Source organism: Amblyraja radiata, chromosome 17 (genome assembly GCF_010909765.2).
Source record: "Amblyraja radiata isolate CabotCenter1 chromosome 17, sAmbRad1.1.pri, whole genome shotgun sequence".
Classification (NCBI taxonomy): Eukaryota; Metazoa; Chordata; class Chondrichthyes; order Rajiformes; family Rajidae; genus Amblyraja; species Amblyraja radiata.
The window spans coordinates 38,071,833-38,093,102 of NC_045972.1; the positions used below are offsets into that span (position 1 = coordinate 38,071,833).

At 41.1% G+C, this 21,270-nt stretch overlaps 1 protein-coding gene across 10 annotated transcripts in view; it reads left to right on the plus strand.

Annotated features, from left to right (window-relative positions):
* LOC116982780 (FH1/FH2 domain-containing protein 1-like) overlaps positions 1-21,270 on the plus strand; it is a 235,332-nt gene that overhangs the window by 150,189 nt on the left and 63,873 nt on the right. For all 10 annotated transcript variants that reach the window (XM_033036207.1, XM_033036209.1, XM_033036213.1 and 7 more), the window contains exon 9: positions 4,262-4,405. In XM_033036207.1, the coding sequence (XP_032892098.1) occupies positions 4,262-4,405 (144 nt within the window). The remainder of the gene's footprint in view (positions 1-4,261; positions 4,406-21,270) is intronic.

Consider the following 21,270-nt stretch of genomic DNA (forward strand, 5'->3'; position numbering starts at 1 on the left):
GCTGAGCTGACACTTTGTTGAAATATTCCAACCCACATAAATATTTCTGTTTTTATTCTTTGTTAAGGACTGCGTAATGTCTGCGATCGCATTTAAACAGAGCTAAAATGTTGGAAAATAAATAATAATTCAAGAAGACAGTGACTGTTTGCCCATATAGAACATTGAACAGTACAGCAGCACACAGACAGGCCCTTCAGTAGCAATGTCTGTACCGAACGTGATTCTAAGTTAACTTAATGTGAACCATATCCTTCCATTCCCTGCATATCCACGTGCATCTATAAGCCATTATAGAATAGAATAGAATGCAATTTTTTGTCATTCAAACCTAGGTTTGAACGTAATAGCATTTCTACAGTTTTTTACATTACAAAACAATCCAAGACCCACACTTAACCCATTATCTAAACCCATTATCACATCTGCTTCCAACACTGAACCTGGCAGTGTATTCCAGGCACCCACTGCTCCCTGAATTAAAAATGACTCGTGCTGCACGTCTCCTTTAAACATTCCCCCTCTAATCTTAGAACATAGAACATAGGTGCAGGAGTAATCCATTCGGCCCTTCGAGCCTGCACCACCATTCAATATGATCATGGCTGATCATCCAACTCAGTATCCCGTATCTTAAAGCTATGTACTCCAGTCTTTGACATTTCCACCCTGAAAGAAGATTATGACTCTCAACCCTATTTATGCCTCTCATAAATTTATAAATATCTATCAGGTCTCCCCTCAACCTCTGAAGCTCAAGAGAAAATTATCCAAGTTTGCCCAACTCCTTATGGCCAATACCCTCTAATCCGGGCGGCATTCTGGTAAACCCATTCTGCCCCACTACAAAATTTCCACATCTTGTAACGTGTCGACAAAAAAATGCACACTACACTCCAAATGTGGCCTCACCAAATATTTATAAGCTGCAAAGTGTGTTCCTGACTCTTATACTCAATGTCATGACCAATGAAGGCAAGGATACCATTCACCTTCTTTACCGCTTAATCTATTTGCATTTTCACTTTCAGATATCTATGGATTTGGAGACCTAGATCCTTCTGTACATAATATCATATGAAATTTCATACTATGTTTTCTATTTTTATTGCACTTTTCTAACTAAAATGATAATTGTAGGTTTGTAATTTCTTTATTGAAGTCTCTGGATCCTCAGATGTTGGCCTCATTGCGCCCAGTTGATATATTCCAAGGCAATATTGAAGACATCCAAAATTGAGGGCAATTCATTAGGATCTAGAGGATCATGGCAGCTTGTCTGTGGCTGCCTAGCCTTTAAGATCTGATATATATTTATTGGTAGCATTTGGCGTGTCCCAATTGATGCAATGTGTGCATTTTGTTAGGGGTGTTCCTCATACAGTGGATGTGTGGAAGACCACAAATAACAGAGATGCTGCCTGACCCGCTGTTACTCCAGCATTTTGTGACTATCTTGGGTGTAAAACAGCATCTGCACTTCCTTCCTATCCAAACAACCAGATGTTACAGGTGACACTGGTCTGAGCCCGAAGGTGTACAATGCTGGATCGGGATTTTCTGTGGTCAGAGGGCATGATATAATTAAATAAAATGTCTTGCTAAACAAGAGATTATTGTAAACAGTGTATAACTCCAACTGTTGTGTAAATATTTAAACTGGGCTACAGTGAGGGACTTTCACCAGTCTGTTGTGAAGTGTAAATTAAACAGTTTGACTTTCTGCGTAAATCTTGCTGGCCGTTCAATTGGAGACTAAACTATTGAATCCACGGAGAATGTCTGAGGGGGTATATTGTACTTTTCAGCACAATATAAAATAAAACATAACATTAGGATGATGCAAAACAAGAGATAAAATGTACTTATAATTATTCACAGATACATCCATGCAGCTTTTTTTTAAATCACGGAAGCTGGTGAAACTTGCACTTTTTATGATGTTGTAACATATATTGTGATATGATTGTACAGTACAAGAACTGCCTTTCATGTTTCATTGTTACATAAAGCTTAATTTGCTTGTGAGTGGATATTATTTTTCTCTTGGCATTCATTCAGTCAGCGTCTGCTCAGATCATTTTGGCAGTCTCTGAGTCATGAGTCTGCGAGTTCAAGCTTCGCTATCAGATTTCAACACAAGGTCCTCAAGGCCCTACTAAGTCAGCTGTAAATAGCTAAAGGCCCATTGCCGATCCCTCTGACACCTCATTAGGAACAGCTTGTCAACTGAAAAAGGCTAGTTTATTTGTACTCTTTAGCCAAATCTCTATACATGCTAATATATCAACGCCAGACCCTTGTGCCTTTATTTCATGTGGCAACCATGTGCGTGGTGCCTGGTATCTGGATTTTCAAGGTGCAGATGACACTACCACCACCAGCTTCCCCTTCAGAGTCTGAAGAACGGTCCCAACTCGAAACGTCACCTATCCTTTATCTCCAGAGATGCTGCCAGACCCGCTGAGTTGTTCCACCACTTAGTGTCTCCCCTTAACTACATTTTCAGTATTACATCTGTTAAATGTAATTTCCCTTTTGTAAAACTCCATTTACTCTTCCCATTTTAATAATTTTATTCTCAATTATCGCAGGTTTATTCATAGATTGCAGCATTTTGTTGACAGTTAATTATTATCAAACTATGGGACTAATTCGGGTTGAATGAGGAGTGCTGAAGGGCATCCATGGAGATACAACAAGTGTACCTAAAATTGATGTACCAACCTGCCAAAGTTAGGACTGCACTCTTGTTCAACTGCAAGAGCAAATGGTAGACAGAGCGTTGCACCAACAGATCAGATCATTCCTGTACTACCCTGATACATCAAAGCAGTATAAATAGCTGATGGGAGGAGGATACTCCAAGAATAACCCCTTCCTGTTTATGTATTGTACCAATGTAACATAATGTCCCAACTGCTATACTTACTTCCCTGACTGATGAATACCAAGTGTGCCAAAGGTATTCTTCACCATCCTATCCATCTGCAATGCCACTTTCAGAGAAATCTTAGATAAGTACTCTTCGACCTTGCTATTATAATGTCACCTATTTTGGTGTCATCTGCAAAATTATTAAACATGCCTTGTATACTCCCATCCGAATTATTGATACAGATGATAAAACTACAATGGGGCCCGGCACTGATCCGTAGGGCACACCATAAGTTACCGGTCTCCAGTCTGACAAACAACCTTCCATCATCACCCTCTGTTTCCTACCATGATGTCAATTCTATGTCCAGTTAGTCAGCTTTGCCTGGACCCCATGCAATGTAAACGTCTGGAGCAAACAACCCGCGGAACTTATTAAAAGCCTTGCTGAAGCCTTGTGTAGACAACATCTATTTCCCTGTCCCCATCAACCTTCTTTGTGACTTCTTCAAAAAACTCAAATCAAATTCACACATAATCTCCTTTGTACAAAACCATGCTGACCATCCCTAATCAGTCCTCGCCTTTCAAAATGGCATGTATATCTTATTGATTAGAATTCTCATTCAGTAAGAGGATGTAACTGAAGATGTAACCGACAGGGTAGTTAAAGGGCCTTGGAAAAACTGTAATGAGTGTGTACCTAGGGGATAGACTCCAATGACTAGAATCATACTTCACACAAAGGAAGATGGTGATGGTTGTTGAAACCAATTAGAATTACTTAGAATACTGTAATGTATCAGGGGCACAGAATGGATTTCGTTTGTGTGTGGTCTTACTCTGGCTACAGAGGAGGTCCAGGACAGAAAGGTCAATATGCCAATGGGAAGGGGAATTAAAATGGTTAATTTTAACCATTTCGGGAGAACCCACAGGCCTTGATGGACTGAGCGCAAGTGTTTGATGAAATGATCGCCGAGTCTACGCTTGGTCTCGCCAATGTGAAGTGCGCTACATTGAGAAAACCAAATGCAGCAGACGAGGTTAGAGGAGGTGCATGTGAACCTCTGTCTCGCTAGGAAGGATTGATGAGGTCCTTTGATGGATTTAAGTGAGGAGGAATGTGGACAGGTGTTATATCTCCTGTATGTGCGGGGGGAAGTTCCTGGAGAGGGGGTGGTTTGGATGGTTGTTGAAACTGATAGAATGACTTAGAATAACACATCAGATTCAAAACATTTGATTAAAAAACATTTAATATTTTCGAGCAGACATTGAAAATACATTGGAACTTTGCAGTTTGGTGGCTTCATGTTTTTCTTTGACTATTTTGTTTGTTAACTGAAATGATTTCAATTAATTTTCTTTTGTTTTTGAACAGACCCTCGGGGCTCTTCCAGACCAAGATTCGTTCTACGATGTTACTGATTGTCTTGAGCAGCTTGGAATGGAAAACATCATCCAAAGGCACATGAGTAATAAAGGAACTGACCCGGACGTAAAGCAGCAGTTCACCATTTATGAGGTAAAATAGTTTTTAAATACGTAAATGTAATAAGCAATTCAGCCCTGTTGATAAATATTTGCAATTATTAACATTGCTGTTACTTAGTAAAGTGAATGATTGTTTCAGTAATAAAAAATACAGCCCGACTTTTCTTATCAAAGACTGGGTATAGTTTAGTTTAGTGATACAGCGTGGATACAGGCCCTTAGACCCAACGAGTCCACACCGACCAGTGACCCCCCCCTACTAGGGACAATTTATATTTATACCAAGCCAATTAACCTACAAACCTGTACATTTTTGGAGCGTGGGAGGAAACCGAAGATCTCGGAGAAAACCCACGCAGGTCACGGGGAGAACGTACAAACTCCGTATAGGCATGCACCTGTTGTTAGGATCGAACCTAGGTCTCTGGCACTGTAAGGCAGTAGCTCTACCGCTGTGTTTACGGTTGTCTGGGACTTATTAATATTGGGATGAAATATTAATGGTCCATGGTTATAATATGCTGGATTAATCACTTAAGACCATTGATGCCTCCTCTCACAACACTAAAATATGCATGTGATTTTCCTTAGAAGACAATTGTCCAGCTTCGCAAAATTAATAAAGGACCAAATTACATTTCACTGCTGACATTTCTAGTTTTAGGCTAATTATCAATAAGGGGTAAGTTAAAAGGATAAATAAGGGGTGCAGCTCATGAATTGACTAGTTAATGTGGACATGGCAACAAATAGTGGCAAGGATGTTGACGGAGAAGTGTATGAAAGAACATCTGTGAAGTGAGTAGAAATTGATAAATTCATATTCATAACAAACACAGCTGCCCGCCAAATGAACAGGCAGGGAAAGGCAACAGCGGGCTGTTGTTTCCACATCGTGTGCCAACCTATCTTCTGACACTTGTTAAGCAGTTATGAGAACGGGAGATTAAATGGATTATAGTTAACTTGATATGTAATTAAGCGAGATTTAGAAGGTTCAAAGTTTATATATGGGTTTTTTTTTAATGAAGATTGAACTGGGGTAAGCAAATATGTAAACTGGGAAATAGTAGGGACTAGAAAAGATATCGAGAGGCAATAATCCCAGGCCTCAATTACACTTCTGTGCCTATTGCCCCTTGCCCTCTGTTACCCGATCTTTCATAAATGTATCTATATCCTCTAAATCCTTCCAGTGATTCAACATCCACAGTTCTCCAAGTTAGAGAATTCCAGAGATACATCGCCCTCTGTGGAAAGAAATTCAGTTTTAAATGACCGCCCTTCCATTGTCAATGCATTTGCTGCAGTGGACAATTTAAACCGAGAGAGACTCACAGCACAGAAACAGGCCCTTCAGCCCAACTCATACCATGCCAAGCATGATGCCCCATCTAAGCTAGTCCCACCTGCTCGCATTTGGCCCGAAACCCTCCAATCCTTTCAATAGACAATAGACAATAGGTGCAGGAGTAGGCCACCCGGCCATTCGAGCCAGCACCGCCATTCAATGTGATCATGGCTGATCATCCCCAATCAGTACCCCGTTCCTGCCTTCTCCCCATTTCTCCTGACTCCGCTATCTTTAAGAGCCCTACCTAGCTCTCTCTTGAAAGTATCCAGAGAATTGGCCTCCACCGCCCTCTCAGGCAGCAAATTCCACACACACACAATTCTCTGTGTGAAAAAGTGTTTCCTCATCTTCGTTCTAAATGGCTCCTAACCATGTACCTGTCCAAATGTGTTTTAAATGTTACCTGCCTCAAATATTTCCCCTGCAGCTCGTTCCATATACCCACCATCCTCTGTGTGAAAAGATGCTCCTCAGGTTCCTATTAAATCTTTCCCAACTCACCTTAAACGTATGCCTTCTAATTCTTTATTCCCCTACACTGGGAAAATTCCTTATGCATTCACGCTATCTATTCTCCTCATGATTGTATTTATCTCGATAAGATCTCCCTTCAGCATCCTGCGCTCTAAGGAATAAAGTCCTAGACTGTCCACTCTGGTAATGGAGGAGATTCAGGACAGAAAGGTGAATATGGAAAATGGTTAGCAACCAGGAGATCCAGTAGGCCTTGGCGAAATGGTTGCTGAGTCTGCGCTCGCCCATGTAAATGAGGCCACATCAGGACCACCAAATGCAGTAGATGAGATTCGAGAGGTGCACGTGAACCTCTGTTTCACTTGGAAGGCGTGCTGGGGTCTCTGGATGGATTTAAACGAGGAGGCGTAGGGACAGATGTTACATCTCTGTAGCTAGATTGAGTTTATTGTCACATGTACCGAGGTACAGTGAAAGCCTTTCACAGTTGCAGGGGAAAGTAGCTGGTCAGGCGGTATTTTGGGCGGAAGGGATGAGTGAACAAAGGAGTTGTGGAGGGAGCAGTCTCTGCGGAAGGCGGAAATGGGTGGGGAGGGGAAGATGTGATTGTTGGTGAGCTCACATCGAAGGTGACGGAAATATCGGCGAATGATGTGTTGGATGCAAAAGCTGGTGGGTGAAAGTTAAGGAGCAAGTTAAGGAATATACTTGCTCTGTTTGGGGGGAGGGGAAGCGAGAGCAGAACCACGGGACACAGATTTATACAAGTGAGGGATCTATCTATGACAGCAGAGGGGGAAATCACGTTTACTTGGATGTCCTGGAATGGAAAGCAAAGCATCATTTTGGGAGCAGATGAGGTTGGAGTTGGAGAAATTGAGAGTATGGGATACTGTTTTTGCAAGAGGCAGGGTGGGAAGAGGTGCAGTCAGATAACTGTGGGAGTTGGTAGGTTCATAGTAGATGTCAGTCTATCGTCTGCTCATGTGATCAAGATTGAGAAAGGGGAGAGAGATAGTCCTTCCCTCGCTCCTTCCACCTGTATTCCTTCCTCTGGCTTCACAATTTTCACTTCTATCCTTATGTCACATCTTTTGGCTTTTTATCTTTGGCCCTTTATCTAAGTGATGAAGGTAAGAGTGCATCAAAAGTAACTTGTATGCACAAAGTACATATACAATAAAAGAAGAACGGTCCCAACTCGAAACATCACCTGTCCATCTTCTCCAGGGATGCTGCCTGACCTGCTGAGTTACCTCCAGCACATTATCTCTTTATTTTTTGATAACATTACGTATGATGAACATATTAAAGAGGTAAATATAATTGTTATGACAGTTGAAAGATGTAACTAAAATACCAAAGAATATTACATTAGTAACCTGAGGTACAACAGCAACGAAAAGAGAATTAAGATGTCCTACTCAGAGTAAAGCAACATGAATTCTCAAGAAGTGATTCTGTATCATTTTCAGAGATGCTGAAAAAATACTTTGCAACAGATTTCACAAATAAATAAAATGACTACAATAGAAACAAAGGAGATGGCATTACAGTTACAAATGGACGTACACTTTAGATAAAGCAGCCATTTGTAAGGCGATGAACCAGAAAATATGTTTTTGATGCTCAGAAACACTGACTTATTTGTATCCCAAATTTTATTTTCCCTAATGGGCACCTAGGCAGTGGTAAAAGTCAACTTACAGATTCTGTAGATAGACATAAAGTGCTGGAGTAACTCAGCAGGTCAGGCAGCATCTCAGGGGAAAAAGCACGGGTGGCATTTCGGGTCGGGACTCTTCTTCTGTGCCGAAACGCCACTCATCCTTTTTCTCCAGAGATGCTGCTTGACCCGCTGAGTTACTCCAGCACTTTGTGTCTATCTTCAATATAAACCAGCATTTTCAAATTCCTTCTACACATTTTTACAGATTCTGTGCATCTTTTATAGTAAATGCCTACTATGTTCTGTCGAAGCAAAGCAAGAATGTAATTGTCCTATCAGGGACACATGACAATAAATTCACTTGAACTTGAACTTTAACTGAGAACCATGACCTTGGTGAGCTTGTAATACATCAGTGTGCAAAGTGTCCAGGGCCCCTTTGCTCCTTCTGAGAAAGCAAAATGCTGAAGTAATATAATGTCATGTCTTCTCTTTTTCCACAAGAAAGTAAATGTTGCCCCACATGATGCAACCACAACCCTGCTCTTTATTAGTGTTTATTTTAAGCCAGATCAAATGGATAACAGAATTAATCAAGTAGAAGCCTAGACATTTAGGTCTATGGTCTGGCAGAGTGTCTGTAATATAGCTTGACTTTGATGAATAACACATGGGGAAAACTTCAGAGAGCTCGGATGAATCAGAATAATCAGTGATGTGGTTCCCCCTCCTTCTCTTTATAATAGTCCACATTTTCAGTCAGGCAGTTTGTTAATTTGTTTTTCTTTTCGCCTTTTCACCAACTCCTATAAATGAGCAATATAATTGTGTGCGAGCCTTAAATTGCATTATTCAAATCCTTCATTTACCAAGTTGCTGCAATGTTACAGTTGAATCTTTTTTTAAGGGGGATTTAATGCTACCCATTTAATAGCGAGGAACCTTGCATGACACATGCAAATTAGGAAACATGGAAAAACATTGTGCAAGATGCCACAAAAATGTTTTAAAATGTAAATTGAGAAGATAACTAAAGATAACACGTCACATCTGCCCAAACATTGGTCTGTGGTACCTTGTTCTCCATGGTGTGCACATAACCCACTATGGGGCAACACAGTGGTGCAGCGGTAGAGTAGCTGGCTTAAGGGCCTGTCCCACGAGCATGTGACTCCATGCGGCAAGCGCAACCTAAAGCCCGCTGCCGCCTCGACGCCGTATGCACGGAGCTCCAGTGAGTGACGTGAAGTTCGAGCGAAGTCCGACGGGCGTATGGCGTCGAGGGGGTACGTACAGCGTCGAGGCGGCTGCGGGCCGGCAGGTCGTTGCCGTGCGGAATTTTTGAACCCGGTCAGTTTTTCAGAGCCCCGCGCGACGTCGGGACCAGCTCCGCACAACTCCATACGGCTCCGGCGATCGAAGTGGGACCGGCCCCGCGAGGCCGTATGGCTCAAGCGACCGCGTTAGGTCGCGCTTGCCGCATGGAGTCGCATACTCGTGGGACAGACCCTTTACAGCACAAGAGACCCGGGTTCAATCCTGACTATGGATACCGTCTGTTCGGAGTTTCTACGTTCTCCCTGTGACCACGTGGGTTTTCTCCGGCTGCTCCAGTTTCCTCCCACACTCCAAAGGTGTAAAGGTTTGTAGGTTAATTGGCTTCGGTAAGTTGTAAGAATTGTCCCTAGTGTAGAATAGCATTAGTGTATGGGGTGATCACTGGTCAGTGGGTCGAAGGGCTTGTTTCCACGCTGTATCCCTAAAGTCTACTGCACCCCGGAAGCCAAACAGAAAGGCTCCCTTGATTTAGATTGTGAAATGATGAAGAACTGTGGAATTCCACTCTTTTAAAAAGATGAGTAGAACATTGTATCCAGCTTCGTGCTTATCAAATTGGGAGGAACGGGATAATTTAGAGACCTAGCCACCATATTGTGGATAGGTTAGTGAGGCCAGGTATCGGGTATTGCACTGATCCATGCAACTAATCATCGGATGAGATTGAAGTGGACAGGGCAATTTCTCATTTACATGGACTCCCTGAAGAGTTTTGAGAAAATCCCCCTTGAGAAGAGAGTGCTGGCTACACTTGATACACTGGAAATTGAATTTAAATTATTAACCAGGTTGGGCAAGTAGATGAAAGATAGGAGACAGCCAGGATAATGAGCAGACACTTAACAGGATATGACTCAAAGTGCGTGTTCAGTAGGGTCTCTGTTGGAGTCTCTGCAATTCATCATATCAGTGACTTAGATGTTGGCACTGAAAACCACAAATCTAATTTTGCTCTTGGCTACAGAGGTAGGCGGCTTTGTTGATTTGCACAGAACCACAGCATTTGAAATTAATAGATCTAGCAGGAAGGGGTGAATAACAAAAACAGCAAATGATCTCGAGATGGGCAAATGTGAGGTCATCACCCACTTGGATCTCACGAGTAACATTGTTTCCAAAATGTGAAAGACGTGAAGAAGAGTATTTTGACAATCCATGTGTTTCGACCATTCAAATGCCATTGAGCAGAGAATAATCCGATGGCTGAAAAATCTAGAAATGATTTACTGTTATGTAATGTGTTTAAGAAGGAACTGCAGATGCTGGAAAATAGAAGGTACACAAAAATGCTGGAGAAACTCAGCGGGTGCAGCAGCATCTGTGGAGCGAAGGAAATAGGCAACGTTTCGGGCCGAAACGTTGCCTATTTCCTTTGCTCCATAGATGCTGCTGCACCCGCTGAGTTTCTCCAGCATTTTTGTGTACCTACTGTCATGTAATCCCTGGTTAGACTCTGCCTGAGATTGTGTGAACAGGCCACCCTATCAGCCACCATTTGATGGGACAGAACAGTGAAACGTGGCAAATGGAATATGATTTTCTGTACTTGTATCAACTTGCCTACAGAGACATTTTGACAATACTCTAACTGTTTAAATTATCTGCAGTTGTTCTTCTGGCTGGGCATCAACAAATACTGTGCTTTGTTCAATTTGGCTATTTTTGAATTGTGATATTGCCAATATCTATGAATCTGTTTTTTCAGACAGACTTGCAAATGTATTTTTCATGCAGTGCCAATCATGATCTATTGCTGTAGTGATTCTTTTTTATCCCAAAGAGCTTAAATAAACCATTACAATGTTATTGCAATGTTATTTTTGTACAAAATTATGCAAAGTGCAGATTTATTAAAAACAATTTGTCTTGTTATTTAACCAAAAATGCTGATTGTTACACACATAGTGATCTCATTAAAGACAGCTTCAAGTATCTTTACATATTAAGTTTTAGATCCAGATTATGTTGAGTGGAACCCAATACTTGTTCTCACTGCTTGGAATCCTCATTGCATTAACCAGACTTGGATCTGGAAGACCAAATGCTGGCCAAGAGCATCTTAGGCCCATGCAGAGCGAGGGCTCTGTGCAATATATTTGGGTCTCAGGCTGGCCAGAATAAGCCCTGCACACAAAACTGCTGCATGAACCTTTGACTATTGCCAAAACCAAGCCCCCCGCTTTGTCAAAGCTTTCTCAACATTTATGGACATCCAGATGTAGAAAAACACTCAAAAGCTATTAAAGATGAAATAAACCATCTTAAAAATAGCACATTGAAAAATCTTTACAAATGTTTACAAAATCAGAAAAGATAATTAATGTATTGTTTCCTGACCTTCCATCTACATTAGAGACCCTTTGAACTACCAAAAACTGGACGTTATTGAACGTCAATATTCTATCTCAAACTGAATGTTGTCCCCGATGTCCGTTATCTGTGCACTGTTGTCGGCTTGATTGTATTCATGTATAGTCTTCTCTTCACTGTATTGCAGTACAGTGACAATAATGAAACAAAAGTATTTTTATTTAAAAAGGAAAATGTAAGTTATGGCACTCAAAATCAGCATAGAACTAAAACATGGGAGGTTAACTCCACCAAGTGGCGGTGGTTGTTAGATGCCAGGAAGTGCCAAGCTGTTAAAGTGCACTGAAAATGTTAACACTAATTTTAAGTGCACTAAATATTTTAATACTAATTCATTTGGAGCTCATAATTATTCAGTAATAATTAGGAATTTAGAATAGAATAGAATAGAATAGAATAGAATAGAATAGTTTCTTTATTGTCATTGTAACATGAACCATGTACAACGAAATTGTAAAATGTCAGCCAGTCAGTGCACCATTCAAACATTTCTAAAAGCTAACGATACATACAAGGTAAAATATTTAAAAAAAGATAAACAACTAAAATAAATATCATGAAAATAGCACGCATAAACACCCAGCCCTACATCCTTCTGTCGATTTCACAGTCTCTTATTATGTATCGCCCCTGCGTTCCTTGGCGGCTACATTTAGTGCCTTTATAGCAGTGGGGTAAAAACTGTTTTTAAGTCTGTTTGTCCTTGTCCTTGTAGATCTGTACCGTCTGCCTGACGGTAACAGTTCAAACAGGGAGTGTCCGGGGTGGGAAATGTCCTTTATAATACTCTGGGATTTTTTGATGCAGCGGGAACTGTGTAAGTCCTCCAAGGTAAGTAGAGGGCCATTGACAACGCCCAGAGGATTGTCGGCTGCCCTCTACTTACCTTGGAGGACTTACACAGTTCCCGCTGCATCAAAAAATCCCAGAGAATTTAAAATGATCTGAAGATTTGAGGCAAAATTCTGGTCTTCAATTTGTTTTAACCAACCATGGTTATCCCAATTAGAGATTTTACAAGTAATTTCCAACAAATCAGCAGAGTTGAGGAATGAGAGTTTTTGTTGCGTGTGCTGGTTACATTCTTGATTCTTGAAAATAGGCAAATCACGAGGAATGTGGTGCGCATGTTGTAAGTGGTAGAGGACGGTGAAATTGATTAGTAAGGGTGTCAAGGGTTATGGGGAGAAGGCAGGAGAATGGGGTTGAGAGGGAAGGATAGATCCGCCGAGATTGAATGACGGAGTTGACTCGATGGGCCGAATGGCCTAATTCTGCTCCTTCAGCCCCTGTCCCACTTTCCCGAGTTACTCATGAATTCTCCCGAGTTTTCCCCTTGATTCAAACTCAGAGAATGTCCGTAGCGAGTCCGTAATAGTCCATAGCGAGTCCGTAGGAGGCTGTAGATATTTCGTAGCGGCTCGTAATGCCAGCCGTAGGTACTTGGGGCATCAGGTAGTTGGGACTTTTTTTCAGCATGTTGAAAAATGTCCACGAGTAAAAAGAATAGCCCCGAGTACTTACGGCTGGCATTACGAGCCACTACGAAATATCTACAGCCTCCTATGGACTCTCTATGGACTCCTATGGACTCGCTATGGACATTTTCCGAGTTTGAATCAAGGGGAAAACTCAGGTGAATTTGTGAGTAACTCGGAAAAGTGGGACAGGGGCTTAAGACATGAACTTATATTGATGGTGAAATCTGTTGTCAATAATGCTAACATTAATGCTATATAATGCTGTACACATGGAACAGTTTTGGACTTGCAATAATTGAAATTTAGCAGTGTGATTTGTTTATTAAATATTCCAAATCTAAGTCGGTAAATTGGAAAAGAGAGAAAAGCTTATATTTACCTAATATACTTGATGATCTTGAGAGAGAATGAGGGGCATTTCAACTAATGAAATGCAGCCACGGTTCCAGTATATGAAAGGAAGCCACAAATCTGGACAATGCCAGCTCCCTCAAACCGCGAGGATATAAAGACTGCTTGAGAACTTATTGGTGATGTTGAATGATGAGTACATTTTGGATGGAACACCAAGGATATTCGTCTTTGTGGTGGTCCCAGGGGATCCGCTACTTTCAGCTAAGAGATCAGACAGGACCTTGGTTCTAATACCCGATTTCACAGTGCAGAAGTTCCTGAGTACTGCACAGGAGTGTCCATCTGGATTAAGTGCTCAAAGCTCTTCAGTCGGACACATGGTCTTATGACTGAGGTAGTCTCCTACAATGCCGTCACAACAAGCAGTGTTGTGTTTTGACTTTCATGTCGGACATGCTCACAACAGGCTCACTTTGGTTATGTGCAAATGGACAGGTTTGCTTTGATCAGGGAGAACAACACAGTTGATAGGTTAATTGGACATTGTAAATTGCCTCTGGCGTGTGAGTAAGTGGCAGAATTTGGGGGGAGTTGATGGGAATGTGTGGAGAATTTTTTAAAATGGGATTAACGTAAGATTAGTGTAAATGGATGGTTGATGGTTGGCATGGGCTTGGTGGATCAAAGGGTCTGTTTCCATGGTGGCCGATTAGGAAAAGGGGAGATGCAACGAGACCTGGGTGTCATGGTAGACCAGTCATTGAAAGTAGGCATGCAGGTGCAGCATGCAGTGAAGAAAGCGAATGTTATGTTAGCATTCATAGCAAAAGGATTTGAGTATAGGAGCAGGGAGGTTCTACTGCAATTGTACATGGTCTTGGTGAGACCACACCTGGAGTATTGTGTACAGTTTTGGTCTCCTAATCTGAGGAAAGACATTCTTGCCATAGAGGGAGCACAGAGAAGGTTCACCAGACTGATTCCTGGGATATCAGGACTTTCATATGACTGGGTAGACTCGGCTTGTACTCGCTAGAATTTAGAAGATTGAGGGGGGATCTTACAGAAACTTACAAAATTCTTAAGGAGTTGGACAGGCTGGATGTAGGAAGATTGTTCCCAATGTTGGGGAAGTCCAGAACAAGGGGTCACAGTTTAAGGATAAGGGGGAAATCTTTTAGGACTGAGATGAGAAAAACATTTTTCACACAGAGAGTGGTGAATCTCTGGAATTCTCTGCCACAGAAGGTAGTTGAGGCCAGTTCATTGGCTATATTTAAGAGGGAGTTAGATATGGCCCTTGGGGCTAAAGGGATCAGGGGGTATGGAGAGAAGGCAGGTACAGGATACTGAGTTGGATGATCATCCATGATCATATTGAATGGCGGTGCAGGCTCGAAGGGCCGAATGGCCTACTCCTGCACCTATTTTCTATGTTTCTATGTTTCTATACTTTGTATGACTTTAATAAGTAGAACTCATTTCTCCTGACCATAGCAAATGCCAGTCTGAAACTAGTAGCTATAGTGTAAAGATGATTTATCCTAAAATTTGGTGCTGTGAATGTTGTGTTGGGGGACTTGGTTATCTGTTATCTTACCAAAGTGATAAATAAACACACGGTGATGGGAGATTTATACTGACACTGTTCAAATACACATGCAAGAATTAAAAAAATTAGTTTGGAAATAAGTAAAAGACAAAAATAAACTAAGGACAAATTCTTGGGGAAACTGTCATCACAAAATACTTTTTGCATAGCGTAGAAATAGCATCATGGATGAGAGCTGACAAAAAGGTGAGGGGGAGAGTGTGTGTGGGTGTTATTACTGGAAAGAGCCTGCTGTCCACACGTCAATCTATCGCTTGCACTCAATGTAAATATTTACAGTAACCTTTCACCGTTTTAAATTAAGAACTTCGATAATGTGCTGTAGAAATATACTTGTTAGGTCTGTATCCTACAACCCCTTCCCGCCTGTGATTCTTACTGTAACACATGAATGACTGCTGAGATAATTTCATTAACCTGTTCACTCTTGGTGCTCATCTCATATATTAGTGTTGTTCAACTTCCCTCTGGGTATTCTAGGCTCAACAAACAACATCAGCTCTCTTTAGATTTCAGAGGTACAGAGCGGAAACAGGCCCTTCGGCCCACTGAGTCCGTACTGACCGCCGACCAAACCATACACTAACATTATCCGACACACTAGGGACAATTTACAATTTTACAAGAGCCAATTGCCCTACAAACTTGTACTTGTTTGGAGTGTGGGAGGAAACCGGAGCACTCGGAGAAAACCCATTAATGCTGGACACCAGGAGAACTGCCCTGTCAGGCTATCCACTTTGATTCTACTATCAGAGAATCTTTTACATCCTTCATGAGATTAGACACATCTTAACTTAATGTTTCATCCAAGACTGCAAGACTTTGAAGCCCCTGCTCAGTGACTTGAATCTTATAATTGTTTTTGTTTTGCTGGCTTCTATCTTCTTACAACATTAGTGAAGAAATGATTGTATCTATACAGTATGTAAATATTCATGTCATTGTGTGGATTTACAAAAATATGTAGAATGATCCCAAAACATATCCAGTTACTAGTGCACTGCCCCGCAGATTTGAAGATTTGTCCAGTCTGATGAATCTTTATTGCACTCCGATAGCAGGGATATCCCTTTTTAGGTAAAAGGACTAAAATCGTCCTATTACCTAACTCGTGGACACCTTTTTTATGCCACCATTAACAGCCGCACATTCGTCATTTTAAAGACGAGAAAATCAGGGTTATTTGTTGAACTAAAATGCTCTTTCATCCTGAAGCGTGCAAATGGTGAAGTCCAATCGCGAGCCAATTGACAAATATCGTGCAGTGTGATTGTGTAATGAAGACAGCAGTTTCCTGTCCAATTGGGCAATTTGAAGATCGCATTAAACTGGGATAACTTTCTCAGTCTTTTCATCATTTTCCTTCCCCATAAATGTGTCACATTCCTAAAATGTCATTGTCTATGAGGGCTGTTCAAAAAGTCCAAAAGTGATGGGGAAAAGTAGAAGAATTGGTACTTATCACAGTTTAGATTAGATCACCAGCAGGTTACAATAAACTAAATAACTGTATCCTAATAAAACTGTAAATATAACATAGACACAAGAAGCTGGAGTAACTCAATGGGTCAGGCAGCATCTCTGGAGAAAAGGAACAGGTGATGTTTCGGTTTGAGATCCTTCTTCAGACAACACACTGATTGTACTTGTGTGCCTCTGTACTATTTGAAACCCTGACTCTTAGTTCATATTGGAGAGATTCATGTGGAGTTGATAGCTTTCATATGAAAAAGAGTGAGGAGAAGGTTATGCAGTCCTTGTGTCTGCCCCACAATTCAGTAAGATCACAGCTGATCATCTACCTGAGCACCACCTTCCTGTATTAACCTTATATCCCCTGATTCCATTAGTATCTAAAAATCTTTTCGATCGCTGTCTTGAAATAATATATGTTCTCATATTGCTTTAAAGTTGAATCTGTCAGCTTCCATTATTAGAATAATGGCGCCACCAATGGTATTGGGATTGGTTTCTTATTCTTCTGTATACCAAGATACGGTGAATGACTTTGTTTTATCTGCTATCCAACCTGGTATTAAAAGCTGATTGTTGACTTTTAGGTTTCCTGTCGATCTTGCAATGAATTATTCAGTTATCCTGTAGAAACAAGGAAGTGCAGATGCAGGTTAATACACAAAAGGACACCAAGTGCTGGAGTAATTCTTAAATGTAACATCTCTAAGTCTGCAGATGACGCAAAGCTGGGTGGCAGTGTGAGCTGCGAGGATGATGCTATGAGGCTGCAGGGTGACTTGGATAGGTTGGGTGAGTGGGCAGAAGCATGGCAGAAGCTGTATAATGGGGATAAATGTGAGGTTATCCACTTTGGTGGCAAGAACAGGAAGGCATTATTATCTGAATAATGTCAGATTAGGAGAAGGGGAGGTGCAACGAGACATGGGTGTGCTTGTATATCAGTCACTGAAAGTAAGCATGCAGGTAGTGAAGAAAGACAATGGCATGTTGGCCTTCATTGCGAGAGGATTTGAATTTAGGAGCAAGGAGGTTCTACTGCAGTTGTACAGGGCCCCGGTGAGACCACACCTGGAATATTGGGTGCAATTTCAGTCTCCTAGGTTGAGGAAGAACATTATTGCTATTGAGGGAGTGCCGCGTAGGTTGACCAGGTTAATTCCCGGGATGACGGGACTGACTTATGATGAAAGAATGGATCGACTGGGCTTGTATTTGCTGGAATTTAGAAGGATGAGAGGATATCTTATAGAAACATATAAAATTCTTGGAGGATTGGACAGGGTGGATGCAGGAAAAATGTTCCCGATGTTGGGGGAATCCAGAACCAGGGGTCACAGTTTAAGAATAAGGGGTAGGCCATTTAGGACTGAGATGAGGAAAAACTTTTTCACCCAGAGAGTTGTGAATCTGTGGAATTCTCTGCAACAGAAGGCAGTGGATGCCAATTCTCTGGATGTTTTCAAGAGAGAGTTAGATTTAGCTCGTAGGACTAAGGGAATCAAGGGATATGGGGAATGGCCAGAAAGGGGTACTGATGATCAGCCATGATCATATTGAATGGCGGTGCTGGCTCAAAGGGCCGAATGGCCTACTCCTGCACCTACTTTCTATGTTTCTATGTATATTCACCAGATTGGGCAACATCTCTGGAGAAGATGGATAGGTGACGTTTCAGGTCGAGACCCTTCTTCAGACTCAAAACGTCACATATCCATGTTCTCCAGAGATGCTACTTGACCTGCTGAGTTACTCCAGCACTTTGTGACCTTCTGTCCAGTTGTCCTGTAATTTATCTGTGGCACTCCCTGATGATCTGCTGCTGCACAAACTGATGCTGCACCTGATTTGGAAAGTAGCTCATCAGCAGTTGCAGCCAATCTATTCATCTGCAGAGTCCGCATTAGTTTAGTTTATTGTCATGTGGACTTGCATGCATCTTTGATGAATGAAGGCGCTGGGCAGAATTTTAGTAAACTGAACTTTCCCTCTCTTTTGAGCAATTCCTGAGCAAGAATTGAACACTTGGTTCCTGCTGGTATTTAACTTTTATGGTCTTTACACACATTTTAATATGGTTTGTTGATTTTGCTTTTTTAAGTTCTTATTCTTGGTTTTGAAATGAGTCCTGTTTTGCTCCCTCTGGAACCTTGTTTGTGTTGTTTTTTCATCAGTGAGTTACTCAGTGACTTATCTTTCTCATAATAATGCGAGTTACCATTTTGTTCAGCTCAAGTTTATTTTGAAAGTGAAAACCTAATAATGTCCCTGGACCATTTGCCAATTGGAAGTGGAACAGAGTGGAAAGTAGAACTGTGGGTACAAAACAAAAGGTTAATACCTTAACATTGGAAAAAATTCCTATTCAAGTCAAGAGAGTTTATTGTCACATGTCCGCGATAGGACAATGAAATTCTTGCTTTGCATCAGCACAACGGAATATAGTAGGCACGAATACTGAACATATCATATCAGTGAGTCCATATACCATTATATAAATATATACACACATCAATAAATAAGCAGATAAAGTGCAAATAAACAGATAATGGTCTATTAGTGTTCAGAGATTTGTTTCAGTTGAGTTTAATAGCCTGATGGCTGTGGGGAAGAAGCTATTTCTTATATTTTAAAAGGAATTTCTGTCAACTTGGACTAAAGGAAGAAAGGCAAAAAGAATCAGTTGAATCTTCATAGAAACAAAATGTGAAGCATGGAGCTGATGATCAGCCTTAAGGAATTGGACCTTTGTTTTGTCAGCAGATCCTCCATGACCTGTCCTTTTTGGAGGCTTTCTTTTCCCTTCACGAGAGTAATACTTAGTCATTGTCATTTTGGCTTTGGACAGGTAAAATAAAAATATTGTGGATTGTAGTTTCTGAATGAAACTGGTTGTTCTGCTGGTGGCAGTGTGAACTCAACAAGCCCATTTGTAAAGGAAGTGCAGATGCTGATTTACACCAGCCCTGAGTCTCAGTCTGAAGAAGGGTCTCGACCCGAAACGTCACCTATTCCTTTTCTCCGGAGATGCTGCCTGACCCTCTGAATTACTCCAGTATTTTCAGTATAATCCAGCATATGCAGTTCCCTCCTACGTTTGTGAATATGAGCTGGATCTGGAAATGTGCACGCATACTGGTTTTTACAAGGAATGTATTCAGCTCGGCAAAGTACAAATGATTTCATGCAGTTTTTAGTTGGAATGGATGGCATTTTAACGGCGAAGAAATTTGGCATTACTCGCTGTTAGGAGGCTGTCGGCTTACTTTGAAATGCTTACACTACACTTCATTCCTTTAATTTTTCCATGTTGTTTGGCCTGCATATAAAGTTTAGATAAATCAGTGTGCTTCTCCATAATTAGTCCATGCTTAACACGCCATTACAATTCTAGATTCTTTGGAATTATGTGAATCTCGGGGACAAAATCCACGTTTAAAACATTTAGACCAAGATATGATTTCACTCATAACATAAAAAAGCCTCTCGGTTCATAAAGAGTGATTTGTTTTTGAATGATAATGGACAGAATGACTGTGTGGTATTGCTTGGAATTCTGTTTCCTTATAAGGCATAACTAAGTTATTTTTAGAATTCGTTGGAATGAACTTTAGTCCTATTTTTTAACCGTTCTGTTTAGGAAGTATTGGGTAACAATGAGTTCATCCATGATCGTTTAACATCATTTCAGAAGTTGGCCATGTGATTGATTCAAGCACTTATTTATACAAGCACAATTACAGAACAAAATGAAATCAATAATTTAAATGTTCTGATCCAGGCTAAGAGCCTAAATGAATAGTTAGTTAACAAGCAAATACCAGAGTAATGCCTGTTTTATAGGACACGTCACTGCATATAAAATGGTTTATTGCTTTCCTCCAGATCTGTTGTTGCCTTTGTTGTTATCCACATGCCCCTCCCTCCCCCACACCTCCCTCCTAGATAGCTGGCTCTTTCCCCTTCCATTCACAGTGATAGGCTGTTGGAATTGACTAGTCTATTTGGATTCATTCTTGTTCATAGTCTACTGTGGGGGAAAGGTAGCAAAATGTTCTGTAAAAAGAATAGCGTGTTCCTGGCTGAGGTTTCTGATTCCAGTCATATTAAAAACGTGCTATATAAAACAAAAAGACATTACTGGCAAAAGTTTACATCTTGACGATCTAAGCAGTTTGAGGCCTTTAGACTATTACTAAATAGTAGATCGTTATTTTAATTTTTAATTTATACGTTACTTCAAATCTGATATTCACAAAGCATCTTTAATGTAGGAAACCATCTCAATGGTGTTATCAAACAAAGTCTAGTTCAGGACGACAAAGGAAGATATTAGGACAATGACGGGATTATTTGGCCAATGAGGTAAACATGTTCTCCTGTAACTCTGTAACCGGAGGGTAACTTAAAAGGAAGGGAAGAGGCTTAACGACGGCAACGTTACAGATTGGCATTGGTAGGCACGACAGTCATTTTCATAGAACATTTAGCATGTGCAAAATGGCATTGTTAATTTATTCCAAGGACAGGATTGTAGAGTGGTGGAGTTTGGGGGGTTGATGTTAACTAGGAGCGGGGCGGTCGGAGAGGAGATCTCTGCACTGGGGTGTTGAGCAAATGATATGGATGGATGGGTGGGTAGGGTCAGACAGAGTGAGGTTGGTTGAACATGTTTACTACAAGGTAGTGGGAGTGGTGGTCAAGGGCAGGGGGAGAGGTGGATAGTAATGGCTGAGAGTATCCATAGCAAGGTGCTGGGCAAGGGTGG